Raw genomic sequence first — 18,855 nt, 5'->3', positions numbered from 1 at the left:
CCCTGGCCCTGCCCTGACGCAGCTCCATGCCGTTGTCGTGAGTGCTGTCACGGTCACCGCAGAGCAGAGATCAGCACTGCCCCCGTGAGGAGCTGCAACCGCCGTGAGGGAGTTGCAGGTCGCCGTGTGGAGCTGCTGGCCGCCATAAGGAGTAGTGCCGGCTACTGGAGTCAGTTCTACGAAGGCAGTGGGTGAACTGTGGACTCGGGGGGGTGTGGGAGAGGGGGGGGGAAGGGGGATGTGGTATTTCAGGGAATTGGTTGAGGCTTTGGGATGGAGAAGAGGGTATGACACTGAGAATGGGAGATCACGCATCCACTGAGCAGAGCTGAAAGGCAGGGCTGGGACTACTGTGAACTGCAGAAGAATGAGATGGAGAAATATCACACCACCTGGGAGAAGATGCTCTTCAGCCGTCTTCAGCCGTCCGTTCCCAGAAAGCCAGGGGAACAGCTTGTGGCAAGTGGAAGTTCAGGAGCTGCAAGAGCAGTCTGTGAAGCACCACTAAAATAATGGCATCTGGTGGGGTGGGGATCTAGTCGAGAGCAGGAGAGACCACGTGGGAGAGCTGGGTACTGCCTCTGGGAGGCTGGGCTGCTGGGGGCCTACAGGTTAGGGCAGAGGCTTTATCAGGAAAAGTGAGGTTAAGGGCTGTGTTTCAGGACTGAGCAGCAGTGTATGAGGCTTATGAGCACAGGGGAGGAGAGTAGTCCCAAGGCTGGGACAGCAGTGATGTGTAGGCCAAGGCTGATACCAATGGTGTGCCTGCGGACGTGGCAGATCTGGGACAGTTGTCACAGAGGTTGTTCTCAAAGAGAAGATATCATTGGCTCATACTGTGACAGGGAGTTCCGTCCCTTTAACAGAGCCTTGGCTAGTTTTTGCTGCAGCAGCAGCAAGGAGAGCAGGAGGGGACCTTTGCTCAGGCAGCTTTGCTGTCCTCCTCTGCCTCCTCCCGGAGGCATACGTGTGCGGAGACAGTCTGTTCTGTATGCCCTCTACTGACCATAAAGAAACTTCATTCAAGCGAGGGCTGCAAAGGTAATGCTGGGCATCCGCACCTTGCCCCTTTTCCATGACAGGGCACATCACGGGGTCACTTTGTAAAAGCGTTTGTTCCTTCCTTTCTTTGCCTCTAAACGCGCTCTGATTTTCTACTTCTAATCAGCTCCTCTCCAGAGGACCACTTAGATTTCCTGCAACAGCTCCATCTCTAATAGTCTCAGAAGGCCCCATTAAAACACCAGGAAACTTCAATTCTGAGTTTGCCCTTTGCACTATAATTTCAACCTTGTTAGGCTTGTTAGAGCAAGCAATGTATAACAAGATTTTTTTTAATTACTTATTTTATTTTTATTTGTTGTTGCTAATTTTCTGTCCAGTCATGAGGGAGTTGACAGGTGAAATCATCTCTGAGGAAAAGTGTTGCTAGACTTAAGGCTTTTAATAAGCACATGTTGCAACACAGTACTTCTTGTTTTGTATTTAAATTAATGAGTTCCAAGCGAACTTATTAAATGTCTGTTTCTGGTAGAGGCTGATGCTAGCAACACAAACTGAACATTGCCTTTGTGGTGAAGTATCTTGTAGACTGCATGTCTTCAGTGGTTTCTCTGGAGCATGAAGCTCTCAGTAACGCCCCTGCTGACTTCCCCTTCTGGAGCAGAAAGAACGCTACCAAAACTCATGCTATGTATAAAATTACTCAGAAACCGAATAGTGTTTTGGACCACTGACTGCAAGATACACCAACACAATGAAGCCAGGCCGCATGGCTAGAGACAGGTGTGTGATCAGAAGACGTGTGAACCAATACGTAGATACGAGCGCCATAATATGGCAGAGAGATTAGAGATAGGAATTACAGCTGATCCTTGTCCTAGAATTAAACAGACAAATTTAAGGTGGTACAAATATCAAGCTGATAGAAAAACAGTTTGGTAGGTAGTCGGACAGGAAGTAGGCATTCGTATGAATGGGGAAAAAGGTAGAAGAAAATGTAGTGGATATTTTTCCAGAGAAAGTATAAAGAACACAAACGCGTACCATACTTGCACGGTCTTCTTTTTTTTCAACAAAGAAATAAAGAAGCATGGGGAATATTTGCAAGATTTTGGTCAATTTTAGAAAATCATTCTGGACAGCAAAACTAAAATTTAGAACGCAGGGAAGATACTGATGTTTGTTCCTTTTGTATATTTTACATTTCCAAGCCAATTTTCTTTCAGAAGTGAGTCAACAGCTATGTTTTAAATAAACGGTTAATTTGAGAAAAGTTAAGTGGATGTGAAACATTAAGGAAGCCAAAACGTTTGTTGAATCTGATCATAGCCCCCCAGTGAGGAATCATCTGAACTGACATGAGAGACGAAGTAAAAGCAGCTGGATAGATGACATAATCCCGTGCAGTCTTTGCCAAGCTGCTTTCTTTAGCATGGCTGCAGTCGCAACCCATATGAGGGAACTGTTGTGAGCTGGTAGTGCAGCTAGTTGAAAATGGAGGTTCTCTTGGGCAGAAATATTTACAAAAGGGCAGAAATATTTTCTTCTTCATGTGTTCTTCATCTGACCTAATGGTGAATATACGGCTAAAATGACTTGCGTGAGAGGAGAATCCAGTGGGGTGCCTACAAGTATGCCTGTTCACATTTGTTTTGAGGGACAGGCTACATCAACAAGTAGTTAATGTGGAGTTTGCTGCTCTAGAATTCCCAGCATGCTATTTCAGAAGTTCTCTGTGCTTCAGAAGGAAAGTCCTCATGCTCTTCTAAGGAATAATTTGCACTAAGTTTGGTTGTAGAGAACCGATGGCAAGCTCAGGACTCCGGTATCTGAAGTTACAGATATTTTCTCTTGGATATTAAGTAGACCGGAGAAGAATTCTCTGACATAATTGAGATGTTTACTAGCTAGAAGCCTGGTCTAAGCTCAGCACTCGTGTTCCACCTGTAGCTGGGAGAGCAGCTTACTTCCTCTTTTTCTCTGAGAGGTGTCAAGTACAAGCAGGGTGAATTTCCCTCAAAGACAATGCAAAAAAACCTCACAGGTCTTCATGTAGCCTGTGTAGGGAGAATCAAAGTGAGATATTTTTGCACTGAAATCAGTCACCAGGGCTCTACAGAACAATAAATAGAAATGGGAACTTCTAGTATGCAACTCATTTGAACTCTCTTGGGCATCTACACAAGGATGAAATCAGACTAGAAGTGATTGCCTTCCTCCATGTGGGGGATTATATCAGGTGCTTTGATGATTAAATCAGAAGCAGAAATTAACAGAGTTTTATCAGTTACAATGATAAAAGCCTCAGCCTCAGGTAGCGTTCCCTGGCTTTCAGAGCAGGAGTATAGTCAGCCACGTTTACAGGTGGTTGCGGCTAGAATCCCAGGAACTGGTTGTGCTGATGCTGCATGGCTCTTGGCCAAAGTCTCCTCTTGGCCACGTGGGATGTTCTTCTGTGTCTCAAACATGCTACTTTTTTTTCTGGGTACACTTCTCCTGCATTCAAATTGCCTGACGTATGATGAGTGGTGTGACTGCAGCCCTTCAAAGTAATGATTTTTAAGATACTGTGTGATACTGTGCTGAGGATTTGCAGTTCATTCAAACGTTTGTTGGAGGGGGCTGAGAGCAGGTGTCAGAAAACAGAGAAGAGATGAAGTTGTGAGTTCTGGAAGACTACTTTTAGTGATAGGAGCTGGACCTGGCCTTTACTCAAAATCTTCAACAGAAAATCAGGTCAATTTTAGAGTTCAACCCAGCCTCTCTCTCCAATCAGTTGCAAGGACAATTCCAGGAGAGGACTTTTTTTTTTTTTTTTTTTTTTTGTAATGAAGAAGAAGTTCCAAGCTATTGTTTTTGCTTTGATTGAGGAGAAAACTTTCATAAGCTAGAGACTTTTCATATCTATGTACATAAGTTACCACTTATGTACACCACTTATGATGGGGAATGAATCAAATGTTATAGCAAAGACACTGACTTTTCAGATATTCCTGTACTTTGTCAGGTTTACTAAGTTGCTTGCAAGGCCAGAGGGAAAATCACAATTATTTCTTCTGTAAGAAGAAGTGCTCAGTGAGAAGTGCTCAGTGAAAAGTGCTCAGTGAAAAGGGACTGATACTGTATGGATTTAACAGCAAAGGAAAGTTTAAATAGCATGTTTTTGAAAGGCATTTAAATTCTTTCAGAAATACCTGTTAAAATTATTCACTAGGGAAGCAGTGAATTTCCCGTGCAGCTACGAGGAACTCATGAGCTGGACAGAGAAAAGATCATCTGCTTCCTAAGTAGCCTCTTGTTGATGCATTCCCTCAGACTTTGCTTGACTTTCTGATTCCTCAAGCTATAGATGAAGGGGTTGATCATAGGCGTAACAACTGTGTAAGAGAGGGAAACCATTTTCTTCATATTGCTTGAGAGGCTGGACTTAGGACGCAAGTGAATGATGCCTGTTGTGCTGTAGAAAAAAGTTACTACTACCAGGTGAGCTGCACATGTGGAAAAGGCCTGCCTCTGACCCACAGCCGAGGGTATCTGAAGAACAGCATGAATAATGAGAAGGTAGGAAATAATGATCAGTGAAAAGGGGATCATCACTATCATGACTGTAGCCATAAAAATCAGTAGTTCAAACAAAGCTGTGTCTGCACACACCAGGTTCAACACGGGAGAAACATCACAAAAGAAATGATCTACCTTGTTTCTCCCACAGAAGGGCAGGGTAAACAGCCATATGGGGAAGACCAGAGCAACAGGTATCCCAGAGAGCCAAGACCCAACAGCCATTTTGAAGCAGAGGTCCCTGTTCATCATGGTGCCATAATGCAGAGGGTGGCATATTGCCACTTGTCGGTCATAGGCCATTACACCTAAGAGAAAGCACTCACAGGTGACAAAAAGTATAGCACAACTGAGTTGCAAGGCACAAGCTGTGAAGGAAATAATTTTTCTCTCCCCCAGCAGAATCAAGAGCATCTTGGGGACAATGCTCAAGCTGTAGCAGATCTCTGTCAAGGCAAGATTCTTTAGGAAATAGTACATGGGAGTATGTAGGGCAGAGTCAATGGCTGTGATCCCCACAATTAGAGAGTTACCTATCATGGTGGCCAGGAACATGACAGAAATCACTGGCAGCCTTTCAGGACCTAAAGGGGGCCCACAGGAAAGCTGGGGTGGGACTTTTTATAAGGGCATGTAGCAACAGGACAAGTGGAAATCGCTTTAAAGCAGGAGAGAGTAGGCTTAAACTAGATTTTAGGAAGACACTCCTCAAGGATGTCCCTGGTTCCCAAGCCAAGTTCGAAGCTGCAAAGATGAAGTTTCCAGGCCTGGTTCCAAGGCAGAGTTCTCAATCTAACGAGATTTTCAGCTGACAGTTGATAGCAGCCATTTTATGGCTGTATCTTCTCCTTATAGTCAGGTCACTGTTCCCATCAGGAACTAGGTGAACAAAAAAGCCAGATGTATGTCAGCAGTGTACCCTTCATGTGAAAAAGGCCAAGTGCATCTGAGGCTGCATTGACTACAGCACAGGCAACAGGTGGTGGAGGAGGGATCATTCCACTTCTGAGTTCTCACTTGGAACAGTTGTCCAAGTTTGGACTGCCCAATACTGGAAGGACATTTCTTAGTGGAGTGGGTGCAGTGGAAGAACATAGTGAGAGCATGGTGAAGAGTGATCTATCTGACATATGTGAGGGAAAAAGAGAGAGTTCATATTTTCATACTATCATAGAATCAAAGAATGGCCTGGGTTGAAAAGGACCACAATGATGATCGAGTTTCAACCCCCTGCTATGTGCAGGGTCACCAACCAGCAGACCAGGCTGCCCAGAGCCACATCCAGCCTGGCCTTGAATGCCTTCAGGGATGGGGCATCCACAATCTCCTTGGGCAACCCGTTCCAGTGTGTCACCACCCTCTGGCTGAAAAACTTCTTCCTAATATCCAACCTAAACCTCCCCTGTCCCAGCTTAAAAGCATTCCCCCTTGTCCTATTACTATCCACCCTTGTAAACAGCCACTCTCCTTCCAGTTTATACGCTCCCTTCAAGTACTGGAAAGCCACAATGAGGTCTCCCCGGAGCCTTCTCTTCTCCAAACTAAACAAGCCTAGTTCCCTCAACCTTTTCTCATAGGAGAGGTGCTCCAGCCCTCTGATCATCTTAGTGGCTCTCCTCTGGACCCGCTCCAAGAGCTCCATGTACTGGTGGCCCCAGGCCAGGACTCAGTACTCCAGATGGAGCCTCACAAGAGTCGAGTAGAGGGGCACCATCACCTCCCTCTCCCTGCTGGCCACCCCTTTTTTTATGCAGCCCAGAACATATTTGGCCTTCTGGGGCTGCAAGCGCACACTGCTGGCTCATGTCCAGCTTCTCATCTACCAGGATCCCCAAGTCCTTCTCTGCAGGGCTGCTCTCAAGGAGATCTTCCCCCAGTTTGTATAAGTACCTGGGATTGTCCTGACCCAAGTGCAGCACCCTGCATTTAGCCTTATTGAACCTCATTAGGTTCTTGTGGGCCCACTTATCCAGCCTGTCCAGGTCCCTCTGGATGGCTTCCCTTCCTTCCAACGTATCGACTGCATCGCTCAGCTTGGTGTCATCCGCAAACTTGCTGAGGGTGCACTCGATGCCATTGTCTGTCATTGATAGGGATGTTAAAGAGCACTGACCACAAGACCAACCCCTGAGGGACACCACTTGTGACCGGCCTCTACCCTGACACAGACCCATTGATCACAACCCTTTGGCTGCGTCCAGCCAATTCCTAATCCACTGAACAGTCCATCCATCAAATCCACACTTCTCCAATTTAGAGAGAAGGATGTGGTGAGGGACCATGTCAAAGGCCTTGCAGAAGTCCAGGTAGATGACATCCACCACCCTTCTCCCATCCACCAAAGCCGTCACTCCATCGTAGAAGGCCACCAGATTGGTCAGGTACGATCTGCTCTTGGTGAAGCCATGCTGGCTGTCTCAGATGACTTCTTTATCCCGTATGTGCCTTAACATAGCTTATAGGAGGATCTGCTCCATGATCTTCCCAGGCACAGAGGTTAGGCTCACCAGCCTGTAGTTACCCGGATCCTCCTTTCTCCCTTTTTTAAAAATGGAAGTAATGTTTCCCTTTTTCCAGTCACTGGGGACTTCACCAGACAGCCATGATTTTTCAATTATGAGGGAGAGTGGCTTGGCAACCACATTAGCCATCTCTTTCAGAACCCTGGGATGGATATCATCTGGCTCCCTGGACTTATACACATTCAGTGTCATGAGGAGGACTTGGACTTGTTCCACTGTTACAGTGGGACAGAAACCAGTCCTCACACCCTCACCTAGAGGCTTGTGGTCCTTGCAGACATGGAAAGACTGTCCACCCATGAAGACTGAGGCAAAGCACTTATTGAATACCTCAGCTTTTTCTATGTCTGAGGAAGCCAGCTCCCCATTGCCTTTCACCAGAGGGGGAGCACTCTTCTTGGCCTGTCTCCTCCTGCCTATGTACCTGTAGAACCCCTTCTTGTTATCTTTCACATCCCTCACTAAGTTCAGTTCCATCTGTGCCTTAGCTTTCCTAATCCTATCTCTACACACATGGACAACAGCCCTGTATTCCTCCCAGGATACACAACCCTGCTTCTATACACCTTCTATACATTTCCCCCTTTTCTCTCAGTTTAAGCTTCAGGTCCTTGCACAGCCATGACGGTCGCCTACCTCCCCTGCTCAACTTCTGCTGGGGGATGGAGAGCTGTTGCGCTCTCAGAAGGGTGTCCTTAAAGAGCTGCCAGCTCTGTTCTGTACCCATGCCCTTAAGGACCGTTTCCCAGAGGATCCCATCCAGCCGTTCCTTGAGCAGCCGGAAGTTTGCTCTCCTAAAGCACAGGGTCCCAGCTCTGCTTTTAGCCAGGCCTGCATTCTTCAAGATCACAAACTCCACCAAGGCATGGTCACTGCAGCCCAGGCTGCCTCCAATCTTAATGTCTCTAATGCTTTCCTCTTCATTAGTGAGCACCAGGTCCAGCAAGGCTTCACCTCGGGTTGGTCCATCTATTACCTGGACCAGGAAGTTGTCCTGAACAGACTCCAGGAATCTGGATTGTCTGCCACTCGCCATGCCACTATTCCAGCAGATATCCAGAAAATATTTTGATATTTTGGAAAGGAACTTCACAGGAGATCCTGTTGCTTACTGAGACTACTTTGTACAGCATGGGTGTAGACTAAGTGCAGGTAAATGCTTCTTGGGGAGTGCAGTGATACGATGAGAGGTGATGTGTACAAGTCAAAGCATGAGAAATTTGGATTGAATACTAGTGAATACTTTCTGACCCCAAAGGAATGGAACAGAGCTGTCAGCTCTTTAAGGACACATTTCTGAGAGCATGTTCAGAGACCTCCATCTGCCAGCATAAGAAATCAAGCAGAGGAAGCAGGAAACCAGCATGGCTGAACAAGAACTGTGCATAGACTGTGGAAGCAGGGACACGTGGCCTGGGACGAAAAGAGGGATGCCACCCAGACATGTAGAGATGGGGTCAGAAAAACCAAGCCACTGATGGAACCAAGCCTGCTAAGGATACAAAAAATAACAGGTACTTTGGTCAGAAGAGCAAGGACCAGGTGATTGTACCTTCTTTGATAAATGGGAAGAGAGCAATGACAACAATGTCTGAGGTACTCAATAAATTATTTTTCTCAGTCTTCACTGGCAGTAAGGCTTCCTATGTCACTTGCATCCTTGAACCTCTAGGTGGGGGTCAGGGGAACAAACTCCCTCCGACTGTATGGAAGGAGGAAGTTCAAGACCACCTAATGAGGCTGAATGTGTACAAGTCTATGGGACCAGATGACACGCATCTCAGAGTCCTCGCTGATGTAGGCACTCTCCATCATATTCAAACAGTCTTGTCTGTAAGGTGAAGTCCCCACTGAAGCATCACAAACCGCTTTTAAAAAAGGGAAGAAGGAATACCCAGCAAGCTTCTCTCCTGTGCCTGGGATGATCATGGAACATATCTGCCTGGAAGCTATGCAAAGACGCATGCAAGACAAAGAGGTGATCCGTGTCAGCCAGCAGAACAGCATGGGGGACATTGTGCCTGCCAAACTGGGGGCTTTCTATGGAGTGACAGCACTGGTGGACAAAGGGAGGGGAACTGATGTTGTCTACCTGGACTTCTGCAAGGCCTTTTCTAGGGTCTCACATCACACTCTTGTCTCTAAATTGGAGAGACGTGAGTTTGAAGGGTGGATAAGGAAATGACTGAGTGGTCACACCATAGAGCTGCAGTCAGTGCCTCTTTATTCAGGTGGGAACTGGTGATAAATGTTGTCCCCTAGGAGTCCCTCATGGGAACGGTGCTCTTCAACATTTTAATCAGTGACATAGAGAGTGGGGTCAAGTACACTCTCAGCAAGTTTGCTGATGGTAGCAAGCTGAGTGGTGCAGTTGACACAGTAGAAAGTTGGGACGCCATTCAGAGGAACCTGGACAGGTAAAAAACTGGGCACATGACAATCTAATGACGTTTAATAAGGTGTTGCACTTGGGTCAAGACAATCCCAGATGTGTGTACAGACTGGGAGAACTCGTGGAGATCATTCCTGCTGAGAAGGACTTGAGGGTTCTGGTGAACAAAAAGGTTGACATGAAGCAACAGTGTTTGCTTGCAGCCTGGAAGGCCAACTGTATCCTGTGCTGCACCAAAAGAGGGATGGATGGTAGGGCAAGGAGGTGATTGTCCTCTTAGACTCTACCGTTGTGAGGCCTCATCTGGAGTACTGCACCCAGGCGTGGGGATCCCAGCACAAGAAAGGCATGGAGGTGTTAGAATGGCTCTAGTGGAGGCCATGAAGATGAGCAGAGAGCTGGATCACCTCTCCTATGAAGAAAGATTCCTCTCTTCCCCCCAAACAGAAAATGAGTTAGATGCAAGTCTTTTTCTTTGACTGGGTATGTTAATCAGTTCACTAGATAAAAGATTAGTCAGCATCTGTGAAATAGATGGGGAATGTTAGATACAGAAGACAAAAAATGTGGTTAGGAGGAATAGAAAAAAGTGATTAGATCAACTGTGACCAACTGAGAAAACGAGGCAGAACCAGCAGACGTTGTGGGACACACCTTGATGCCGTAATGCCTTTTCCCAGATGAATTTCAGTGAGGAACAAATCAGTGCTTAAAAGTGGCAAATAACTGGTAAGAAACAGAAGCATTGATTCTTAATAGAGGATAACGTCTCTGACTCCTCCAGTGTAGGTGGCTGACTAACATTTTGGTGAGTCAAGAATATTGTTAGATCTATTGTTTCAACTGCCTCTTATTCAGTAGGTTATGCTAAAAGCATATTCAGCCATATACAGTGAGTTTTTTAGAGTGGATGTGTAAATATATATACTGCCTTAGGCTACATGCTTACATTCTTTATGTAACCATTTTAAAGAGCATTTTGTTTGTTTATTGTTTTCATGCTAGAAGAATAAGCTAAAGAAGTGTGAGAAAGAGAGTAACTGGGATGGACGTATATTGTAAAAACTTTTAAAACCACTTACTCTCAATGAAAGTATTTGGTGGAATGACCAAGAAAGACTATGAAATGTGTCTATCTGTGTTTTAACCTCTTTGCAAGAAAAATTTTGGAAGCAATCTTTTTTTTCATTAGTTTTATTCACCAGCATTAATTGTCACTTTCCTGAATGCACAAAGCAAAAAACTCATCTTGCAAAATTTGCAGTCTGTACTGGAAGCCACAGATACATGTGCACTAGTAAAATAATCTCAGGGCTTTTTAAAAATCCTTTTCTTGTTTTATTGTGTATGGTCAGGAAGTATGCATAATGCTAAGCAAACTTACCCAAAACAGAAAAGAGGTGAGAGCATGTGCTTACTTGCGTTTTTGAAGACCAGCGATACTTTTCCTACAACCTTAGATTTACTCCATCATGGTGTTGTAAGGGACTGTACACTGGCTCTTGTCTCATTCATGTGCTGTCGCTCAACAGAGATTGTTTAGGCCAAGTACATAGTTCATAACAGAAACAGCTTGTGATCACACGTTAAGGCATCATCTTCTTATACTCTCAGCAGTGTGCTAAGGAAATGCTGACGTTTGTATGGAACCTTGTAGCACCTTTTCTTAGTTATTTTTGAAAAAAACTTGAAAATTCTGCAGTTTTTAAGCGCAAAGAACTGTCTGGAAGCAATGGTGAACATTAGAAAGGTGAAAGCTAAAATTGGCTGAAAGAAATGTAGGCAGAGTAGTAGAAAGAAAGCATCAAGAGTGATTCACCTTGTGAATCTTTATGAATTGTGAGTTATGAGGCTTTGCTGATGAAATCAAAGGCTGTAGCGGGGAGCTACAGATAGGCAGAATTGAAATAGAAGTTTTGGCCGAAAATGAAGAAGCATCAGCGTTTCATATCTTATGTATTCTTCTGCTATGCACAGATGGAAGGTTTTAATACTTACTTCCTGCAACATTTTCATTCTTTCTAGAATGGCCTTTCTCTAGACAGAAAGAACACAATATGGTTACTTTTGTTTCTGTTAATTTCTCATGTTTCTATTTGATTTTATATTGGATTACATGTGTTATGTTTTTCTCTTTTCTGCATTTTTTTGGTATTAAAATAGTAGAGAAAAAAAGGAGTATTGTAGTACCAGTATTTCTCACACTGTAAAATCTTGACATTTTGCCTTTGATCTTTCTTGTTTTAGGAATGCTGAACCATACGGAGGTGTGCGAGTTCATCCTTTTGGGCCTCACTGACATCCAAGGGCTACAGTACTTCTTCTTCATCTCCTTCCTGTTACTCTACTTGACTAGCATTTTGGGAAATGGTGTCATTGTGACCATGGTGATATCTCAGCCCCAGCTCCACACACCGATGTACTTCTTCCTGGGGAACCTTTCCTGCCTGGACATTTTCTACTCTACAGTTACTGTTCCCAAGATGCTGACTGGTTTTCTCTTTGGACGTCAACCCATTTCTTTTGGTGGATGCTTGGCCCAGCTCTACTTCTTCCACTTCCTGGGCAGTACTGAAGCTGTGCTCCTGGCCACCATGGCCTATGATCGCTATGTGGCCATTTGCAACCCTCTGTGCTACACCCTTGTCATGAACCCAAGGACTTGTCTGCTGCTGGCCACGGCCAGCTGGTCTGTTGGTTTTGCACATGCCATGATGCATTCAATCATGACCTCTCAACTGAGTTTCTGTGGGCACAACCACATTCATCACTTCTTCTGCGATGTCAAGCCACTGTTGAACTTGGCCTGCAGTAGTACTAGCCTCAACATGACTCTCCTCAATGTTGTCACGACATCAATTGCTCTAGGCCCATTCATTCTGATTGTCCTCTCCTATCTCTACATCATCATCTTCCTCTTCCAGAAGGTCAAGTCCCAGGAAGGTAGATGGAAGCCCTTCTCCACCTGTGCCTCTCATCTTACTGTTGTGGCACTATTGTACATACCGCTGTTCTTCAATTATACACCTCCGTCTTCATCCAGCTCCTCTAAAAGGGACATGCAAGTGTCTGTCATGTACAGTGCCATCACCCCAGCTCTAAACCCCTTGATCTATACTCTTAGGAATCAGGAGGTGAGATCTACTTTGAACAAAACGTTAGGGAGAAAACTTTTTCCTGGTGGAAAGTGGCAAGGACAAGGCTCATAACATGGTTACTCCACTTCCCGTATTTACAAGAGAAGAGGTCAAAAAGATTCTGTCTTACACGAGACTGAAGAATACTCGTTATCTCATGTGGAAATTAATTAGGGGTTTACTGCTGAGATCTAAACTGGGAGATAGTCAAGACCTTGATGTTTCTTCTGTCATTTTAGATGTCCTATTGTAACCAGTCTGATCTCCAGCCTCCAGAAAAGAAGTATGCGTGTCTCTTGCAGAGCATGAGCAAAAGCAGACAGCCCCATATAGTTGTGCTGGATAAGATAAGGAATTAAACCATGACCTGATAGCTTTGTTTAGGAAGCGGAATGAATCTCTAGTCATCCAAACGCTGGATATCCCAAGTAAGCAAGCATACATTACATTTTCAATGTTGAGTAGACTGAGAAAGATATTGCCTACGTTTGACATGAGTCAACTCTTTTGAAGGATCTGTATCTTTTCATTGACTTCCAAGTGTTTGAGTCAGCTCTTTCTTGGAGTGGTCACTTCTTGAGTTTTTTTGGATCTCAGCAGGAACTCCTCTGTTCCCATGTTCCAGGCCTTGCCTGCAGATAAGAGGGAGCAGGGAGGTGCCCGCATGTGTCTTGTCTTCACAGGATACAGTGGTATTGTCCTCCAGTCTCCTGTGTCGAGCTGGAGTTATTTGCACAGGCCAGATCTTCCGCCAGCAAATATTTCCTTCTGAAGGCAAACAGCTTGAAATAAATGCTTTTAAATGTAAAACTGTCCACAAAGTGATGTTGACTGCTACATGGCAACACCCAACTCTCACCTCTTAGGTACGTCAGAGTCTTTTTGCAAGAAACACCTTGGAAAGCAAGCTTTCAGCCAAAAACAAAGGGTTCAGACAATTGCTTCTTTTGTATTTTCTTTCATTATTATTACTTCCCTTTCATTTTCAGTGCTATTAAACTGTCTTGATCTCCACCCCAAAATTACTCTTTCTTTCTTTTTGTCAGTTCTCTCCCCAGTCTCCCTGTGGGCAGAGCGAGTGGATGACTGTGTGATACTCAGCTGCCCACTGGATTAAACTGCCGTTGCTTATATAAATTTCTTTTGGGTCCCATCTTGTATACAAACACTGAGTACAACCAAAAAAATGCGAATGCACTTTCAAAAATATTCAGTTCAATACAAGAGGGTAAGGTGATTTTCAGTTTTCAGTACATTTTCACTTTCAGCTCCTACTTAGAGCCAAATGATCTGAGTTTTCATCACCTAACAGAGCGTTTTATTATTGCTATTGAGAGGAGAGTAGAAATAGAGTTTTCAAACAATTATAATCTGGAACTGAAGAACATGGAATTACAAAAGAAAGGCCCACATAGAACATACAAAAAAGTTCCACGCAGAACATACACGGACTGAGTTGGAATCATAGAATCATAGAATGATACTCAAACTAAAGACAACGTTGTTGCACTGTAGAGAGTGGATTTTCCTTTATCTGTTGTATCTGACATAGCCAACTTGAACTTTGTTGAATTTCAAGAGATTCTGAGAGCTGTGGTGCAGTGTGTGTTGAGTAGCTCATTCCAGTGCACTAAAAGACCTGGGCAATTCCTGCAGTCCTGGGCAGGTGAGTGGAATGATTGCTGTTTATCCCCACCTCCCTTCCTTGCTAGTGGTGAACATGACCATGAATTCCCAGTGGGTGCCTGCGTACACACACACACACACAGAGCCACAAACAGATCAGCATGGACAGAAGGACCCTCTATTTACAAGTTTCCACATAACACAGACAGCATGAATGCCTATCTTTTCTAAGAGAAAATATTTGTGAGCGTATCGGTCTAGACCTTGGGTCTCTACAGTTATGGTCTCCCAGGCCTCTGATGTTTTCAACATTGTCACGGAGTTATCTAGATAGATCTGTGCCCGTGACAGGGGGGCAGTAGGCTTGCAGGCCTCCCTGACTTCCCAAACAAACAAACAAACAAACAAAAAAAAAAAATGGAGCAGCGGCAACGATCTAAGAAGGAGAACTTATTTTACTAACTACGATGTTGGAATGCAAGATGACACGATATAATACAATCTAATTGGAAGCAAGGATAATAAATCAAATGAAATGATAGAAAGCGAAAGAGCGATAGAGAGAGAAAGAGAGAGAGAGAGAGAGAGTTTCCGAAACCGAAAGCCCTACTTGATGAAGGCACACGGCTTGGAAGCACACCCACTCCTCTCCCTGGCAGCAAGCGAAAGTGAAAAAGACTGCACGCAACCTGATGACGTATCTTTCGTGATGTATCTTCCTTCTCTGACCGTGAGGTCCTTTGGGATACGTAGTTCTTCTTCTCTTTTGTCCATGATGTTATGAAGTGGAATACCAATCGCATAGTTACAAAACCATGACAAACGTCTGTCTTGCAGAGTCCCTTCTGTGTATTCGTTAGCTGGACATTGGTCTCTCTAGTGACTCATTTTCCCACTCTGATTGTTCCAGTTTTTGTCCCCTACATCTGTCACTCCAGAATCTGTTTTTTTCAGGCCTCTTGTCATAATCAATGGCCTTATGTTCACAACCACATCACTTACACATATGCATACGCACAGATGAAAAGGATAAACATAAGGCAGGACACAGACAAGCTATCTCAAGGCAGGACATAATGGAAAGAAGTCAGAGCCATGCTCTGGTGCAGTGGATGACTGGACTTGCCTCTGATCAGGCATCGATATAGTGTCCTCAGGAGCTCTATTCTCTGTACAGTTTAGCCTTACATTTGGAGAGACGAAATGGTTTTGGACCCGTTATAGATAGTGATTTTTATAGAGACATTTTTTTTAAATGCTCTCTTCACTTCCTGATTCCACAGGCAGTAAATGAAGGGGTTTAACATGGGAGTGGCCCCCTGTGTCCAGTGCACCTGGAACGTTTCGATTCTGTGGCATGTGGTGTACTTGGCTAGAAAGGTGCTGGCCACTGTCTCAAAGCTAAGCAATGTTAATCCTCCCTCCGCTGACAATGAACAAGGGCCGGATGAGCCATAAGTGCAGTTCCTGGACCACTTACATAAGTCCTTAGAGGGCTCGGGTCTTCCCTCTGCAGCAAAAAACAGCAGTGGGGAGGGATTTGGCTGCGGTAAATGCAAATGCTTCTTGTAAGGCAGCAATTAGAGCATTGCCAGGAGACGTCACTTTGTCTACTTTTGATGGAGGCGTGTCTTAAGGCAGAGAAGATTAAGACCCAGGAGCCTCTCACAGCAGCGGTTGCTACTGCTGTGTGGGAAGCGGTAGGAGAGGTGCTGCCTATGAGCAGGGCGGGGCTACACTGCTTTCACTGTGGGGGGGATGCGTGTCAAGAGGGCGTGTCCCTCTAAAGCGCCAGGGCCAGGAAAGCCAGCAAGAGCCCGGGAAGTTTGTTTCAATTGCGGCAAGCCTGGCCACTTCACGTGTGAATGCAGGTCGGCGTCAGGAAATGGCAGGCGGACTGCCTTCCTGGGCTCGACAATACAAATGCGGGCCCTAAGAACGGCTTAGTGGGTGCTCCTCAGAGCACCATGGCCGGGACCTGACCCAGAGCATGGTTAAGGTCTGAATGCGCACACCTCCTAGCCGCACCAGCGCTTCTCTCACTGGCAACCGTGGCAGGACCAGCAAAGGAGTGGTGGGAGTGCCCTCTATTGAAGAGTGGGGCATTGAGGTGTGGCTGCAGTGGGTATTGGGACCAATTAGCAATGTCCCCGTAACCCCCTTAACACCATCTCTGGTGTTCCTACGTGTGGATCTTCCGATCGCTGCAGCAGTGTGGGAGCTGCAGGAGCGCCTTCAGGTTTTAGCTTTTCTTTTTTGGTAAGGTCAAACAAAAAGGATATCCTGCCTAGTAGGTACAGGGGCAGATGTTACTGTGATTAGTGAGGGCGCTTGGCCTGCACATTGGCTATCTCGAGGGTGGGGGACAATCAGGAAGTCCCCCAGTTCAATGTCACGGCCTGTGACAGTAGTGAGACCCTGTCAAGGGTCTGAGTTGTTAACAAATGGGAGGAAAGATGGAAGTGAGGGTTGGGATGTGTAGGGGCATCTGGATCAAGACAGGAAAACCAAGCAATGAGCCCCAGTTACTCTGGCAGAGGGCTATAGCCACGGGATTATTCTTGCTCCAGCAACCAAGAAGCCCATGAGTGGGAAATGTCTGCTGGCAGGTGTTGGGTACAGTGCGTTCCAACATATCTGCTGTGTGGTGGGTAGGGTTTAATTCCACTAGGTCTGATACAACACTACCTGGGAGCGCGGACTACCACCCAGATGAAAGCAGAACAGGTTTGCTTAGAAATACCTCGGTCATGGTCACGATCAACTTAGACAACCCTGCCCTTATACAACTAGCTCCCAGTATCTCCCTGATCTATGGGAATAGATACGTCTGTTTGGTAATTCCGATAAGGCCCAAAGGTGGGCCTTGTAGTCTGGGGAGGATCAGCATGATGCCAATCTACCCTGAAGGTATCCAGCAGATGAGAGCAGACAACACCTGGTGATGCTGCAGCCTCAATCAACTATCTGAGGACTGTAACAACAAGATCTATTTATATGGGATGGCACAAAAGATTTTTGAGACCTTATGGACCTGGCCCGATCATCCACAACACCCATGTGACTGAGAGACTAGCATGTTGGGCAGGAAAAAACGTGAATCACACATCCCGAGCTCTTACATCCATAGCTCAGGCAATGGCTGCACTTGATTCAGGACTAACTCAGACTAAAATGGCGATTGACTTCCTTCTTGCTCGCACTGGCCTAGGATGCGCAGAAATGGAAAGGCAGATGGGAATGGAGAGCTTTTACTGCCTTGACTTCAGCGTTAACGCTACAACTGCTATCGACAAAGTAAGAACGGAGGGCAAGGACATTGCCGAATTGGACTAAAGATCGGAATAGGTAACCGCTGGAACTTCTTGTCTAACCTGCTTGGCCTCTTGGCCAGGCTAGAGAATACGTTAGCCATGGTAGTAGTTATGCTAGTCGTGATATTGCTTGCATCATGCTTAATTCCGCTTGTAATTTCACACTGTTCAGTCATATGCTTGCTGTTAATCTTGTATTGGGGGCATGCAATGGTAATGGCTACCAACCACTCTTGCAAGAAGATGCCGAGACTGCTAAATAGCTGTTTGTGCATAAGGATGGGGGAGATGTTGGAGATATGGTCAAGGACGCTGCAGTGAAATGCTGCTGCACAACAAGTTGGCTGCACAACAAACTGAAGACAGCAGGAAAATGTCTTGAATGATTTGCTACTTAGGGGGGAGGGTCGGCATGTGGGTGCGTGGGGTTACGCAAAGGGTGTAGGGGTATGCATGCGCGCGGGAATTCTTCCGGACTATAAATCTATGTAGCTAAAACAATAGATTAAGAGCTGACTCCATGGCATCTGTGTCTGTGTCTCTCTCCCTGGATGGGGTCCGGCGGCAGTGGGGTTCATTGGTGCAGGGAGCTGCTGCGTCACTGCGTATACACACACACGCACACAGAGCCACAAACGGATCAGCATGGACAGGACACTCTATTTACAAGCTTCCACATAATATAGGCAGCATGAATGCCTATCTTTACTAAGAGAAAATATTTGTGAGACAGTCTAGACCTTGGGTCTCTATGCTTATGGTCTCCCAGGTTTCTGATCTTTTCAACGTCTGTCTTGCAGAGTCCCTTCTGTGTATTTGCTAGCTGGACATTGGTCTCTCTAGTGACTCATTTTCCCACTCTGATTGCTCCAGTTTTTGTCCCCTACATGTCTGTCACTCCAGAATCTGTTTTTTCAGGCCTCTTGTCATAATCAATGGCCTTATGTTCACAACCACATCACTTACACATATGCATATGCACAGATCAAAGGGAAAAACTTATGCCAGGAAATAGACAAGCTATCTCAAGGCAGGACATAATGGAAAGAAGTTGGTACCAGGCTTTTTCTAGCAATGCCCAGGGACAGGAAAGTAGGCAACAGGCATCAATTGAAACAAAGAAGGGTCTGTCAGGAAACACTTCATTACTGTGTAGGTGACAGAGCAATGATGGATTGCTGAAGAGATAACCATAGAGTCTCCCTCCTCAACGATATTCAAAAGCCATCTGATCATGGTCCTGGATAACTGATACTAGATGGTCCTTCTTGACTAAGTGGAAGTTGGACCAGTCAAACTCC

General features: G+C 45.5%; 2 protein-coding genes across 2 annotated transcripts; one reads left to right on the top strand and one right to left on the bottom strand.

Annotated features, from left to right (window-relative positions):
- The first annotated feature begins 277 nt into the window (after positions 1-277).
- Positions 278-14,420, top strand: LOC107049037 (olfactory receptor 12D2-like). Its single transcript, XM_040706653.1, has 2 exons — positions 278-1,041; positions 11,725-14,420. The coding sequence occupies exon 2, from the start codon at positions 11,727-11,729 to the stop codon at positions 12,684-12,686; it is 960 nt and encodes a 319-aa protein (XP_040562587.1). The 5' UTR covers positions 278-1,041; positions 11,725-11,726; the 3' UTR covers positions 12,687-14,420.
- LOC107052143 (olfactory receptor 10A7-like) lies at positions 3,880-7,385 on the bottom strand. Its single transcript, XM_015278969.3, has 2 exons — positions 7,340-7,385; positions 3,880-5,147 (listed from the first exon to the last, which is right to left on the bottom strand). Exons 1-2 carry the CDS (start codon positions 7,383-7,385, stop codon positions 4,252-4,254), a joined length of 942 nt encoding a protein of 313 aa, XP_015134455.3. The 3' UTR covers positions 3,880-4,251.
- Positions 14,421-18,855: the final 4,435 nt, after the last annotated feature.

This window comes from Gallus gallus, chromosome 10 (assembly GCF_016699485.2).
Source record: "Gallus gallus isolate bGalGal1 chromosome 10, bGalGal1.mat.broiler.GRCg7b, whole genome shotgun sequence".
Taxonomy (NCBI): domain Eukaryota; kingdom Metazoa; phylum Chordata; class Aves; order Galliformes; family Phasianidae; genus Gallus; species Gallus gallus.
The sequence above is the reverse complement of the archived record's forward strand: the minus strand, read 5'-3'. Positions and strand labels throughout refer to the sequence as shown.

What these genes read in the sequence shown, in the direction of transcription:
- LOC107052143 (XM_015278969.3), bottom strand. Translation starts at nt 7,385, where the DNA reads ATGGGTGGACAGTCTTTCCATGTCTGCAAGGACCACAAGCCTCTAG. An exon ending in CAAGGACCACAAGCCTCTAG is followed by an intron (nt 5,148 to 7,339) that starts GTGAGGGTGTGA and finishes GGCCCCCTTTAG; the next exon opens with GTCCTGAAAGGCTGCCAGTG.
- LOC107049037 (XM_040706653.1), top strand. Translation starts at nt 11,727, where the DNA reads ATGCTGAACCATACGGAGGTGTGCGAGTTCATCCTTTTGGGCCTCACT.